At 39.8% G+C, this 15,444-nt stretch overlaps 2 protein-coding genes across 3 annotated transcripts in view; both read left to right on the plus strand.

The window, feature by feature from the left end:
- Positions 1-5,788, plus strand: part of appa (amyloid beta (A4) precursor protein a) — a 36,444-nt gene extending 30,656 nt beyond the window's left edge. For both annotated transcript variants that reach the window (XM_022195640.2, XM_022195641.2), the window contains 3 exons: positions 1,117-1,196; positions 2,737-2,883; positions 3,355-5,788. In XM_022195640.2, coding sequence (XP_022051332.1) covers positions 1,117-1,196; positions 2,737-2,883; positions 3,355-3,456 — 329 coding nt within the window. In that variant the 3' untranslated portion in view covers positions 3,457-5,788. The remainder of the gene's footprint in view (positions 1-1,116; positions 1,197-2,736; positions 2,884-3,354) is intronic.
- Positions 5,789-6,621: 833 nt separating this feature from the next.
- On the plus strand, positions 6,622-11,508 carry atp5pf (ATP synthase peripheral stalk subunit F6). The gene is made up of 4 exons (XM_022195642.2): positions 6,622-6,758; positions 8,598-8,767; positions 9,197-9,321; positions 11,276-11,508. The coding sequence occupies exons 2-4, from the start codon at positions 8,598-8,600 to the stop codon at positions 11,302-11,304; spliced, it is 324 nt and encodes a 107-aa protein (XP_022051334.1). The 5' UTR covers positions 6,622-6,758; the 3' UTR covers positions 11,305-11,508.
- The last annotated feature ends 3,936 nt before the right edge of the window (positions 11,509-15,444 follow it).

A 15,444-nucleotide genomic window follows, 5' to 3' on the forward strand; every position in this document is an offset into this window, starting at 1 on the left:
AGTTTTCATATATTTATGCTTTATTGATCATTTCCCTTTATCTGTGACTTTTAATATTACAAATAACTTTGACTGATTAGAGTATATTAGATAAGACAGCTTCCCCAACAGGGAAACTCATATCTCAACTCATCCGAACAATAAAACAACATAGACATTACAAAAACCACTAACAATATTGACACTGCATTCAGAGCATACAGCAGTTAGGTAAAAATAACCACTGGAGATATGATTTGCTGCTGAAAAGTGCTCAGGATCGATATGAAATTTAAATGTATTCATGAAAAATCTGACCTTCTGAGTCATTTAGAGGCCTCACTGATCTCTTACTAAATGAGTTTTAGTTCAAACTCTGTATTGCAGCAGCCTTCAAAACACAAAACTGCTATGATGTCTTAAAATAGAATGAGAAGCCTTATATTGAACTAAAAATGGCTTTTTGATCCAGCTTAGTACATTATTTATTATGCATTAATAAAATCTAGTCAAGTTAAAAATGCTCTCTGAAGGGCACTGTATCAGAAAATGGTGTGAGTATCTACGGTTCCCTGTCTGTGCTCGGTAACCATTACATACTATCAGCTTTCTTGACATTTATTGTCTTGAACTCTTGAGACACATGCAGCTGATGTGTCTATCTTATCATAAACAACTTTATCTCGCGGCCACTTCTTCATGTGACCTTTAACAATGATAACTTTGTGATTTAGGCAAAGAACAAAACAAAACATATTTGTTCAGCGAGGGTAAGGCCTTTTCCTAAAATACACACATATAGTTTAGAAGTACACACTCGAGGTGAAGCCAGAACAGTATTTTTCCGTTCTCTCTCCATCTCTCAGCCATTCTTTGCACACAGCTTTTCCACTTGACCTCCATTAAGGTGCAGGTACAGCTGTTAACACATTTGCAATGCAGCTGCGGGTCTATGCATACTGCATATGCTGTCCAATATGTGCTATATCCAATTCATATTGCTGCTACATCCAACACCCAGCTGTCCGCTGTGCTTTAGTCAGTGAGTTTCACTTCAGCAAGTGTGTCTGTGAGAGAGTGAAAGTGGCTGAGTGTCACCATCCATAATAGATTGTGCTTTTCTTTCTCTCGCCAAAGAAGGTGAAGCTATTCCTGAGCTGCGGATGGAGACAGAGGACAGACAGAGCACCGAATACGAAGTTCACCACCAGAAGCTGGTAAACAAACAAACACACACACACACACACACACACACACACACACACACACACACACACACACACACACACACACACACACACACACACACACACCAAAAGCAGCTCACTGTGAAGCAATGCAGATATGCAGACTCATTTGAAATTCACTGATTTGAATAAACATGCAGGCTGCTTAATAAGCATCAGGAAAAAGACACACACACACACACACACACGCGCGCATAAAGATGCATTCTACTGACACATGCAAGCTTGCACTCTGCCCTCTCTTCACCATACACACACACACACACACATCCATGTCGCCACTTTGTCCTCCTAGTAAACTCCCAAGGTTGTCACCATGGAGACAGGTGCCCAAGGAGACAACCACGATAATGTGTGCGTCACACTTGTATTTGCTATTCTGTAAAATCCACTGCCCTCAGATCACAGTCAAGTTTTGTGCTGCTCCTATCAGTCAGTATGTTGCTGCTCCACCAGAAGTTATCGTTGGAAACGTTCCGTCGTTCTCCAAACCCAATTCTGCACACAGTCACTCATCTCATCTGCAATTGTAACTGCAGCACAAAAAAACTCAATCCATCCTCAGTCAAATCCAAATCCACGTACCTTATTCCTCTCACCTAAAGGCTTTAATCCCATAATCCCTACATTTTATTACATATCACATTCCTTGCTTTCACAGTGAGCAGTCAGTGTGTCAGGCTGCCTCCTTAACATGACTCCTTAATTTGATATTCACCGTAACACCGATCAGCATTCTGCAGGCTTATTCTGGAGAAGACTGAAATTAAGTCCCCACTCACGGGCAGTTTTTGACTCAAGCAACGGAGCTGAGATGTCAAGATGCATTTTGTTAGAAAATCTGCAGTTTAATGGTGCATTTTGTGCGAGTAGACAAGGCCTCTGTCTCGTTATCCCTGCTGGTGTCAGCATGGTTGGAGGTATCACGAGTTGTTTTCCTCCCTTCAGAAGACATTTGCATCTATTTATTGCTGTAATATATGAAAAACGGGTTCCGCCGAGCTCCCTAATCTGTGGCAGAGAACCCCTCATTCGGCTTTATTGTTTAAAATCACCAAATGTGTTGCACTTGAGCTGGACTCATTCTGCATCACTGCTTCTCTGTATGGTACTCCGCTTTCTGTAAATCACATGGCAGAAAGTATTTCCCTTGAAGCACTGCGGTTATTTTCAAGCTAAATTAGACTCTAGATTGATAAAAAAATGACAAGAGCGGGAACATTATAGGAAATGTAATTACACACAGCATGCACTGCAGGATGATTTAATGTAAACTGGAAAGAAAAATAAGCAAATGGGCTCTAACCTTAAATGACACTAATGTTCTACTCATCACATCAGAATAGCAGGTAGCAGAGCTCAGTGGGTTCACAACAATGCTTCATTTCAACAGGAGAAAGAAGATAAATCTGTAAAAAAGAAACAAAAAAGATGTTTTTTATTGTTGTGGTGTTTTTTGCCCCGTGGCTGACGGATCTCCCGACCCCTATCTGCCCTTCAACTCCCACAGGTCTTCTTTGCAGAGGATGTCGGCTCCAACAAGGGCGCCATCATCGGCCTGATGGTTGGAGGCGTCGTCATAGCAACCGTGATCGTCATCACCTTGGTGATGCTGAGGAAGAAGCAGTACACCTCCATCCACCACGGAGTGATCGAGGTGAGAAACAGCTGACCTGTGTGTGTGTGTGTGTGTGTGTGTTGCAGCAGTCAGTGTGGTGTGTGAGCATGATGCTGTGCACACACGTGTCAGTTCAAGCTGTTCTCCTGTAATGTATCAAGGTATACGTGTTGTTAAAGTCTGATAACGCTTTAAGAATGTAAAGCAGGGATGCTACACTGTGCAAAAAATTGTTTTTAATTCTATCTGTTTCATGAATTCAATTCAATTAATAGCCGTTAATCTAATTTCCTGCTTTCCTTTTTCTAATTATCTACGTTTCAGGACTTCCGTTAGTCGTTTGATTAAAAAAATATTGTAGCCTCGGCAGCCTCGTTTCTTTATTTTTATAAATTAGTCTTTAAAAAATCGCTTCCCAGCAGCATTAAAATGCAGATTGGCTTTACATTGGTCTAGATGTGTGTGTAACCTCCCCCATCTCCCCCCTCTCCCCTTTTGGCTCCCCTCCAGGTGGATGCTGCCGTCACCCCCGAGGAGCGCCACCTGTCTAAGATGCAGCAGAATGGTTACGAGAACCCGACCTACAAGTTCTTTGAGCAGATGCAGAACTGAGGAGAATGTCACACGTACACAAACACACACACACACACACACACACACACACATATACACACAACAAAAACATCTCCTCCCACACATCACACACCTTCCCTCCCCCTGTCCTCCCCCTTGACTGGTCCCACGTCTCCAAAAGGCAGTGTGGCTTAGATCACTGAGTGACTGAAACAGTCAGTTACGAGCATACAGTGCGACTGTAGCCGGGGTTTCTTTCATTTCTCCCTGGGCGTACGCTGCGGCCGAACCAGTTTGCACCAAGTTTGTTCACTTTATTGGAGCCAGACGCCTTTTAATTAAAGAAAGGAGGTTTTATATGTTTCTCCGTCTGGGCCTGCTGATGTATGGGGGGGTGAGAAGGCCCCGCCCAGGGCATCGAAACAAACCCGCTCTCTGGGGAAAGAAGCACGTCGTCTCCACACTGATTCAGGGCCAGTGTATAGTTGTTTTTTGTTTTTTGTTTTTGGTTTGAGACATTTCAGATTGTGTAGGCAAATCTGACCTCTGATCAGTCGGGTTCGAACCGCGTGCTGACCTGGTCCTCATTTATAAAACCTGGTTGCATGCAGAATCATTTCAAATCAACACGTAGACCTTCATTTGTTTGGATCTTTGTAATGATTATAGAATGAGATATGTGCTTTAGTCAAGCAACGTGATTTATTATAAATGAGGCCCAGTGTTTCCCCATCTACTGCTACACTACTGCACTCTCTCTACAGTCTACACTGGAGTATAAGTGAGCCTCCCCCTCCTCCCCCTCCATCCCTCCCTCCCTCCATCCTCTTTACTTTGCGCATTCTTACGACAGCTGGGCTGTGTTAAGTCACACAAGGCTCTTAAAGATAACTGGAGATGCTGATGATAATGAATATGTTGATGACGACGACGGTAGTAATTATGTATTCTGAATGAGCTGTTTTTATTTTAGAGTTTTTCTCTTATCGTTTCCAGTTTTGTTTTTCAAAAAAGAATGAAAATGGAGCAAAAAAAAAAAAAAAAGAGTCAACCGATGTAAAGTCCTTTTTTTAAATTACGTGTAATGTTACTGAAGTAATGCTGAAGTCTTAGCTGTTCCTATGTAGTGCATGACAACAATGACAACGGGATTCGGAAAAACAACAGAAAAAAAAAATACCCAAGATCTTGACGCTGCTCTCTTGAGATCCTTTCTCACATATAGATTGTCATTCTAGCAAGATTGTACATTTAGTATCTTCTCGTGATCACGTGACTTCAAACAATGATGAAAAATATATATAAATCTAGATCAACGAGCTCTGCTTTGATATCATGTAAAAAATACACATTTAAAAGAGATCTGTGATTTTTGGAATTTATGTGTTTTTATTTTCAACCTGCTACTTTCCTGAAGCTACAGGAGGGGCGCCGGCTTCATCTTCGTTTGTATATTATTCTCATTCACCGAAATATATTGTGTTGAAAATCCTCATGTGTAGGGGCTCTCAGAAATCACTACCATTCTTTTTTTTTCTTGCTTTCAATCCATGTTACTGTGTTCTTTGAAAAAGGCATGCTGTGAGGGGTGAAGGCCAGGAAGGAAGACGTGAGGAATCCGGCGTGGGGAATGGGTTGGGATTATCTGCGTGTACGTGTTTGTGTCGGTCTGGTGTTTCGTCCAATTGTAAGCCAACGCCGTCTATTTTTTTCGGGGGGGTTTGTAATCATTTTTGCTTTTCTGCGGATAGACAGGTGGAGTGCGAAGTGGAGGAAGGAGGAGGAGGAAGGAGGGGAGAGGTAGAGAGGAAATGACTTGCAGTTCCGGATGGATAGCCAGCCAGGCAGGCAGTCTGTATATATAATGGATTTTCACTTCCCTCTGCACCTCCCTTCCCCTCCCTCCTTCGCCTCCCTTTCCCTTCAGGCATGCCACTCACCTCCCTGCCATCCACTGCACACTTTGACTCCTCGTACAGTCGATAGGCGTTCACCATCAAGAGCTGAGGGATCAGATATGAGTCGAGAATCCCCCCCCATTCACCCTCATCCATTCAGCTCATGTTTAAAGTCTGTCACCATGAAATACAGTGTGACCTCTCTCACTCTGTTGACACATCTAACGGTGAGGAAATGGCAAGTGAAATGTACATACGGAGGCTGCAGTGGTATTTCAGAGGGTGCTTATTAGAAGCCCAACAGAGGGCAGTAGAGTAGAAGAGGAAGCCGGATTTTCTTTCTTATCTTATTTCTGTGGGTTATATATTGGTTTTGTTTTCCACTGTGTAATATTGTGCAGGCCATTTGCATTGACTGGGAAAACGCTTTCTACACTGTATTCCATAATAAAGTTTTGAATGTACATACAAAACGTCTGTCTCTGTGGGTTTGTTTTTACATTAAAGAATCTAAAATGCATCCTCCAGTTTAATAATTCATGTTTATGTATGGTTTTAAATACAAATAGATAATCATAGTGTGAAAAGAAGCCACCTGGAAGCAGATTTTCATTTCATCTTTGCTTAGTAGGTCAGAGGTCAGACAGTAAACAGCCGAGTGGATCTGACGGGGATTCAGTGAGTTGCTCAAGGACACGTCAGACGTTCCTGACACAGATAAACCCAGCTTGTCTTGTAAAAGGTATTTTGCACAGAACTGAAGCTAAACTCATTTTTTTGACACGTTAACTGTGTTTTCTGCTCCAAGATAATCGTCACAGTTATTCCTCTGAATTCTCCTTCCACAATACTTCATGGATTGGTTGTTTGCAGTTATTGCATCCACATTAAATCTTACCCCCTCCATCAATAATTTCAAATTATGCATTTATATCTATTGCATGTTGCTAACTTTGCATCTTCCCTCTCATAGTTTGTGCTTTCATGTATTTCTGATCTGTGGTTGACAAAAATAATCTAAAAATTCAAACAGAGTCCATATTTGAACCACAGAATTCTTGACTTTGAATTGTTTATGTAAATGCAAGATATATCCCCTCAATTATATATTGAGCCAAAAAACTGAAGTGAAGTCTCTGAAAACTGTGCTTCTTTAAAAATAAAGTGGCAAAATAAATAATATATGTGCTCCAGTGGTGCGGATAAAAACAGACAGGTTTGTCAGAAAATGACAAAACAACAAATATTTATTTTTCAGTTGAGAAACATTCATCCGCGACCTAAAGTTTTTTGCCAACCGCCATAAAACTAAAAAAGAAGAAGAAAGAAGAACATTCATCCGGAGCGACGTGAGGTCAAACCCCGTTTTCGTCACTTCCGCTTTCCCACAATCCACCGCGGTCCTCTACATTTGGATCCAGTTTTCTGAGTGTCAAACCCAAGGTGAGTTAGGCGTTTGCAAAGAAACGCTGTCAAACATTTAACGTCACCCCGTTTATGTTTGCTTTCCATTCTGTTAGATTCACATTAAATTAGCGAATGTAATGTTATGAAGCTGCTGCGCCACAAACGCCGCATAACTAATAATGTTTGAAAGCTTCGCGGCGTCTGCTAATGCTATGATAGCATGTTAGCATTAGCGCTCGGTTTGATGAGTGAATGAAGCTAACAGTTAGCTCGCTAGCCGTAACTGAGAACGGAGCCTAGTTTGCATTGTGTGCTATTTTTGTGATTGTTACCTGTACGTTAACGTTTTCTAAACTTATGTAGCTCTTGGGAAAGTTGTTGTCAGTTAGCTGGTGTCGGTTTGTTGCCGTCAAAAACAGCGGAAACCAACTAATTGTTGCTAAAACTAGCTAGTTAGCGCTAATGTTGATTGGCTACACCTGTGTAGCAGCGCGTCCTTGTTGGAAGATTAGTAAGCGATGGCGTTCTTTAAATTGTAATTACTTAAAATAATTATGCATGTAGCCTTTATTGGATGATATAGTATATGAAAAATATCAACGCAACGTACGAATTGTCTGCTTTTAGACACAGACGTCGCTAAAAATTTTATTTCAATAATATTGTTTTGGAAATGGTTTAGCCCATTATGCATAATAAATTTAGAGCCGTTAAGCTCGTGAGAAATTCTTGACAACTGACTTAAGACACTCTAATTAAGCGTGGCTTTAAAGCAATAGATTTGACCACTTAGTGTAAAGGTCACCTTAAAATTTCGCTGTTTTCAAGTGACACAAAACCACTGATGATATAAGAGCTTAAAGCACTACGTGCCTCAATATAACCTGGTTGCTGTTCATATCGCTGTGCTGTTAAAATGTCCTGATAGGCTCCCTCAGTATTCCTTCTTGTAACTTCTTGTTGACAAATCTCAAAATTTCATTGAAGGACAGCATATAACAAACACACAAATCAAAAACTTATCTTGTCACTGTGTGTTACTGTATGTAATTAAAATCATACAGATGTGTACATGTCCCAACATTCTTGAATGTCACGTCCAACAGTCCGTGATGCATAAAAGAAAGACAAATAAAAAGCAAGACTGACAAAGTAAGAAATATGGAAAGCTGTAGCATTCAATGGGTTGTTGGAATGCTGACGGATCAATTAGAGCTGAAGCAGACCCTTAAATATCCAATGAACCACATAAATTCTGTTTTGGTTTCTCTGGCAATGTAATCCTCTCCGTCATAATATCCACCAACTTCAAGTTTTTCAGGAAGAGTGGGACAGTATTCTACAAGTCAGCATCAACAACTTCAGTAACTGAGTCTCAGATGTGGCTGGTGTTGTCCCGACTCTTAATCTGGCTGGTTTCATTTCCAATATAGTCGTACTTGATTGTTTTATGACGTCCGTTCTGGAATAGAGATGAATAGCAAACACATATTCCCCAGTGTTTAACAGAACAAGTACAATTTAATAAGTCATATACGGCCCATGTAGTTTTCTATTGCATTTAATATCAAGTTATTTATATCTCATACATATGATACAGATGAGTCACTTTAACCCTATAAAACCCACTGTTGCAGAAGTACATCAGTTTTATTATTTTCTGTTACATATATTTGATATTTTTTTCTATATTTACTTTATGTATATATTTTCTTTTTTGTTTTTTGCTCATTTTCTTATATATTTGTGTTTATATATTGTTTTTTGTTTTATTTGATTATTTTTTGCTCCACACACACACACATTTTTTGTTTGTTTTTGCTCATTTTTTCTATATCTAACATGGTTAACCTTAATGGCTTTTCCCTCCCTCAGATGGCACTTCATCGGTTATTCCAGCTGTCCTCCGTTCTGCGCTCCGTCGTGAGCCTGACCCTTCGCAGAAACATCGGCATCTCCGCTGTCGTCTTCAACCGGGCCAAGGAGCTCGACCCCGTCCAGAAGCTGTTCCTGGACAAGATCCGTGACTACAACACCAAGAGCAAGTCAGTAGACACAACACAACTCCTCTCATTTCACCGCATGAAATCCTTCAGTGAAAAAGTTGACCTAGCAGGCATGCAGCTTTGTGAAACATTAACCTGAGATGTCCTTGAAAAAGTGGAGAAGCTACTTTGTGGCTTCCAGCATGCGTCCCGTTTACTAACATTAGGGTGAACATTTAAATGCAGTATTTTTGAGGTGAATATCAAAATATCCAGCCTGACGTAAGGACACATGCTCGGTTGGTTCAGACCACAGCATTTTAAAGAATTTTTCCAGTGAAAACAAACTGCAAATCGCAGCTCCTGTTGAAGTACCCATTCCCGCATGTGCTTCAACCCCAACTAACCCCCGCCCAAATTGCATTTCCTCCACCCATCACCGTCCCGCTCATGAGTTTTGAACATTATTTGCTGCCTTGGCTCTCTCAGGGCTTCTGGTGGAATTGTGGATGCAGGTCCTGCTTACCAGAAGAACCTGTCTGAAGAAGTAACCAAACTGCAGAGGCTATATGGAGGAGGAGACCTCGTCAAGTTCCCCGACTTCAAGTTCACTGGTGAGTTTGGACTCAAGATCTTGCATTGTGTTGTGTGTCTTTGTTCTAGTTGTTCCTAGTTATTATTAATTTAGAAGACTGGGTCAATATATAATAGCAGAACTTTTTGTATCATACTTGGCATTTTTGCTGTTTTCAGGCCTAAAATCAACATGGCCACCTATAACCAAACAACACATGGCATTTTTACAGATTCTTCTCTCTATATATATACAATTGAGTAAAATTGAAATTTAAAGTTATTTATAAAAGATATTGTAGTAAACCTGTTGACATGTGATAAATCCACACTTGACTCACACACTACTTCATATTAAATAGCTCAGAAAGCCTTGGAGTCTTCCAGTCTTTTCTTCAGGAGAAAATGACATCATGTGGAGCAGCTCATGTGATCTGGAATTAACGCACTTCCTTCAGAGGTGTTTTGTAATGGCGATAAAACTGAGACAGAAAATGACATTTTAGTGATGTCCAGTCATTTTTTATTAAGTGATTGTTTCCATAATAAATAATGATGGAATTGGTGAAGAAATGATCATAATGAACATAAAAACATTTATTTTTATCCCATGGACTTCAAAAGTCCGTCAGTTATACAGACCTGATCAAAATCTTAAGACCAGCTGAAAAATTGCTAGAATTTGCCTTTTGCACATTTGGATCTTAATGAGGTTTTAAGTAGAGCTACAATATGCAAAAGCAAGAAGGGATGTTCCCCTGATTTAAATCCCATAGAGAGCATTTGGGGATGGATAGTAAGGGAAGTTTATAAAAATGGCCATCAGTTCCAGACAGTTGATGCCCTTCGTGAAGCCATCTTCACCACTTGGAGCAATGTTCCCAAAAGCTTCCTGGAAACACTCGCATCAAGCATGCCCCAACAAATTTTTGAAGTGATTCACAAGAACGGTGGAGCTACTCATTACTGAGTCCTACTGAGAAATTTTTTGTTCTGGTTTGGAGATTTTTTTTTGTAATTTTTTGAGCGATGGTCTTAAACTTTTGATCAGCTGATAAACAGCCTATTTCAGTTTACTTGTTGTTTTCAGTAAATTACTTTTTCAAAGTGCTTTTTGTCACACTCCCCCTTCTTGCTTTTGCATATTGTAGCTCTACTTAAAACCTCATTAAGATCCAAATGTGCAAAAGGTAAATTCTAGCAATTTTTCAACTGGTCTTAAGATTTTATTCAGGTCTGTATATTGACCCGACTAATAAATGTTCTGTGTAGCAGTTGGAATGGATCACATTTACAGCTTAATATTGTATTAATAAATATTGTTAGACATAAATGACAAATACAGGATTAATACATTGTTTTTTATGCCAAGAAATGCAGTGTTTATAAATAGTGGTCAGTTGTGCCACAAACGCTCCATTATTAATGTGACATTTGTGTACGGAGTCGTAGTTTTCAGTGACCTTTGATGTTCAGAGGAGCTCTTGAAGGACAAACCCACCCAGACTGAATAATATAAATGCCTTAAACATGACAGTTTGTATTCAAAACTGTCCTTTATGTCATACAAAGGCCTGTTTTGTTCTCTTTTTTTGAGCTGCAATACTGGAATGACAATTGGATGTGCTTATTATGCAATAGCTGTTTTTTTTTGTTTTTTTTTTTGCGTGACTCGCCATGATTTATTTATTTTTTGCTTTGGCTGACTTTAATAGCTCCCCCTCCATAAATATTTATCGTGAAGAGACACACTTTGATTTGGGTCTTTGTCTGTGCCTCTATAAATAGCAGAGACGGTGACACTTATCAAAGAAAGACGACGTTTGGTTCAGTGGGCTTGTGACGAGCTGACTGCTGTTTGTTTTTGTAGCTTTTCCAGATGTAACCTCTGATGTTGTATCTCGTCATACAGCTGCAGTATTTAAAACATGTGAAAATTCTACTCCTCAACAGCCGTCACTCACAATTCTCTTTTTTTATTGTTTTGTTTTCCAGACCCGAAGCTTGACGACGGAGCCAAGTGAAAGATGTCCATGTTGTATATCTCCTACATGTCACAAATATGTTGTATTTAATAAAAAAAGATAGTGGATTGAATAACAACGCACTGGTTGTCCTTTAAACCACACCGTCTCTCTACTGTACAATGACTAAATAAAACCACATGTGCTGCCTTTTCATGTCCTGCTTATAAAAATAAAAGAGACGAGAGTCAAATTAAAGGAAAAGCCGATGTGTCTCAGTGAGGTGTTTTTGGAACGACTTCAGCGCTTCTTGGCAGGTTTCCTTTACTCTCCTGTTGTCCTCATTTACAGACACCAAAAAATGTTGTTTCCTTGTCTGAAAAAAAATCCAAAAATTCAGCAAAAAAAATCTCCAGAGTTCCCTTCAAAGAAAATCTCCCAAATTTGGTAAGAAAATTATTGTAAATATTTTCAAGAAATTGGTAAAAAAAAATCTTCCCCCCCAAAAAACTAAAGATATCTAAAGTGATATATGTATCAGTAAAACTTCTATTTTCTTTAAGAACATTAACAAAAAATGATTGCTTTTTGTGAATGTGGCCATCAGAGGTTTCACTGTGAAAATATTTTGTTCCCCACATTTTTTAACTTTAAAACGGGTCAATTTTGACCCGCAGGACGACACGAGGGTGAAGTTTTTGGAACTCTGCTGAAAGGATAAACGCCATTTTTCCAAAAGCTATTTACTAATTTGCAGTTTTGATGAAGAGTGATGTCTGACATTCCTCTCATAGGTTAAAATCTGGCCTCGAGTTCACGTTATTTTAATCAAATCATTCCTGTTCTTGTCATCCTTTAAGAGGCAACCAGCATCAAACTAAAATTTGTTGCTTTGCAATGATTTAAACTGCCACAAAAACGCCCCCAACAGTACAATAGAGCCACCAGGTCCAGAGATTTTCCTTTAATTTGTCATCCATCTGTACGTTGTCAACTAACTTATCAAATATTGTGAATAATTAATAATCCGAGGCTCTGAGCTCTAGGAAATCATGACCTATTCCAAGGTAATTGTCAAAAAATTGTCCGCCGTTGTAGGCGTTTGATCCAACCCCTTATATATCTTACAGATTTGGTTTAATTTAGAGCTCAAGCATTTATATCATCCATTAGTCGAACAAAATAAAGTTGCAATAATTGAGCATTTTTCAAGCAAAAATGATCCAAGAGGTTTTCGTTATTGGTCATACGTATGTTGCATTTCCCGTCTAATTTCTGACATTTTGCAGCAGGACATGTGGTGAACCGTGCAGACTTACTTAATTTAAATGTGGAGATCTGAAACTCGCTGATGATAAATTACAGCGAGCCAAGTGTTGCTCGACCTAGATGGAAATTGGCTGTCACTCTGCGTTGGTCTTGAGAGTGCTGTGTTATGACAAGGTCAGAGATGCATTTAAGCTTCTTCTAGGATGAATATTTGAAACCCCAAAATAGCATCAGAACGGCTAAGTTTCCATCTGACCTGGTGCCTAAATTTTTTAGAGATTGTGCAGCCGAGCTTTGAAACGGGTCAGAAAACGTCCCAAGATTTGGTCTCGAAGCTGCATCCAGAACAGAGACGCATGTAAAAATCCAAATTTTACTGCATATTTGGAGCTTGCCAGAAGATCTAACCTGTGTCTAAAGCTGCATGCCTGCTTGGAAGAACTGCACTTGAAAGATTAATGTATATTCCTGCTTGCTGAGCCGCTGCACTTCAGCATTTCCCTCTGGGGGAATACTGAAGAGGCGGTATGTGATGAGAAGATGCATTCAGTGTCAGGCAGCGGGCCACAAACACAACCAGGGAAGTAGATTTAGTCGTACACTTGATTAGACTCACATGTTCTCGACACTATAAGAGGGAGTGTTAATTATTGCTGCAATTGTAGAGGTGGAAGAAACATTTGATATTTTTCTCAAGTTAAAGTAGCAAGAAATACATTTAATGTGCCATGCTGTGAGAGACAGAATCACATACACTTCTCCTCAAAATTATTCACACCCTTGTTCATTTTTGTGATGAAAGTAATGCATTTTGTCAAGTTTATGGGATGAAATACAATGAGCCTTAAGCATGTCAAATAGGACATAAAATATTATGGAATCAGCTGCATTGTTTTGTCATGTTCATTGTATTCTTGAGATAATATACCTTTAGTAGTACCAGGCATTAAAATGAACAAGACATTGAAGAAAACAAGGGTAGCCTAATATTTTTTCCGTGGATTCCCAAAAAAAAAAAAAGCCGTGTTCAGAATTATTCAGTCCCTGACAAAAGTCTTGTTGCTTCTCGTAAGTTGTAGGAACAACAAATAACAACTGGACTTGTAGTTGATCAATTGGAATCAGAAATGGCTCATATGAATGACAAAGCCCTGTAGATTGTATTTATTATGCCAAAATAAAGTTTTGTATCATTCATTGAGTTTTATCATTTAATTAGGACAGAAAGGTCAGATTTTGCTTGGACAAAAGTCTTGTCGTGTACAAAAATAATGGTGAAATTATACATATACTGTATTCTGAATACACAAATATGCTCTAAAAACATCAGAACATTAAGTCATGATGTCTTGCAAAAAATAATTAATATTGTGTATGACTTCCAGAGCTTGGAGGACTACATCCATACGTCTCATCAATGACTCAAATAACTTATTGATAAAGTCATCTTAAATGGCAAAGACAACAGTCTTGCGGGGCTCCCAGCGTGCATCAGGATACTTCGGTTTCATCTTCCAGGCCTTTTCCTTTATCTTACCCCCAGACATGCTCAATAATGTTCATGTCTGTTGACTGAGCTGGCCAATCCTGGAGCTCCTGGACCTTCTTTGCTTTCAGGAACTTTGATGTGGAGGCTGAAGTATGAGAAGGAACGCCATTTTGCTGCAGAATGTGCCCTCTCTTATAGTCATACATTAAAGCTGTCTGCCACCTCAGCAGCACACTTGGTCTTCAGGGTCTTGCTGATCAGCACTTTGGCCTGTGATTGAATCATTTAAAGACATGACAAGACTTTTGTCCTTGCAAAAACAGATGTCATGGGCTTTACCAAGACGTGAACATCAGAACACTTTATGGTGGGGTCAATTTGCACCCAGTTATTAAATAAAGTTATATGCCATTTAAGGTTACTATATCCTTATGCAGTCCAGTGTTTTTCTTACGTAATCAATAGCATAGCCTTTGTTTTTTTTATGACTGCTTCGAGATGATTCTTGTCCACGAGCTTCCTGCATGTCTCCTGTGGGATGTTGACTCACTCTTCCTTGGTGAAAGCCTCAACTTGGATCAGGCTGGTCAGTTTTGGTCTAAAAGTCTTGCCACAAGTTATTGATGGGGTTCAGGTCAGGACGTGGCTGTTCTAAAACGATGACATCATTGTTCTTGAACCATTTCTTCACTACACTGGCGGTGTGCCTCGGATCATTGTTCTGCTGGTACCGTCCAGTTCTCAGCAGATTCCTTCACACTTTCCTCAAGGATCTTGATGTAATCGTCCTTTCCCATGATTCCTTCGACTTTGATGAGGGTCCTGTGCCACTGGAAGAGAAACAGCCACATGGCATAATGATTCCACCACCATGCTTGACTGTAAGCGCAGTGTTCTTCAGCGTCCATATCGCCAAATCACTCCAGCTTCGTGTCATCAGACCAGAGAAGGGTTGACCAAAAGCTGGAATCTTGCTTCAGATGATGCCTTGCAAAGCCTAGGTCCATGGAGACCTCCTTGGGTGTGGTCCAGGAGTTGTTGTTGACCTCTTGGCAGATTTCCCTCACAATTTTGGGGGACACCTTAATGATGTTGAACCTCTTGTGCTTCTTGATTATGCTCTGGGACATCATGCTGCTCTGAAATATGTCCTCACTGAGCTCCTTCTTCTTGGCCATGATGACCAAAACACTTTCCCTTTCTTTATGCTCTTCTGGAAAGATGCTATGTTGTCATTGTTGAACATTTGGGACATTTTTGTTGAGATATTGTCAGGGGCATAAATAATTGTGAACATGAGCAAAAATCGAGTTTAACCAACTCATGTGGATTTGTGCAAAGCAACCAGTGGACAAAAAACAAGTTGTTTTCCATGGGTTATGAATCATTTTGAGGACGACTGTAGGTACTGAGCATAAAAATATATATTTTTTTCCAACATT

Source organism: Acanthochromis polyacanthus, chromosome 22, assembly GCF_021347895.1.
Source record: "Acanthochromis polyacanthus isolate Apoly-LR-REF ecotype Palm Island chromosome 22, KAUST_Apoly_ChrSc, whole genome shotgun sequence".
Classification (NCBI taxonomy): Eukaryota; Metazoa; Chordata; class Actinopteri; family Pomacentridae; genus Acanthochromis; species Acanthochromis polyacanthus.

Excerpts from the sequence above, each read along its gene's own strand:
- atp5pf (XM_022195642.2), top strand. The coding sequence starts at position 8,598 with ATGGCACTTCATCGGTTATTCCAGCTGTCCTCCGTTCTGCGCTCCGTC. Across the intron at positions 8,768-9,196 it reads GACTACAACACCAAGAGCAA|GGCTTCTGGTGGAATTGTGG; the intron begins GTCAGTAGACAC and ends TGGCTCTCTCAG. Across the intron at positions 9,322-11,275 it reads CCCCGACTTCAAGTTCACTG|ACCCGAAGCTTGACGACGGA; the intron begins GTGAGTTTGGAC and ends TTTGTTTTCCAG.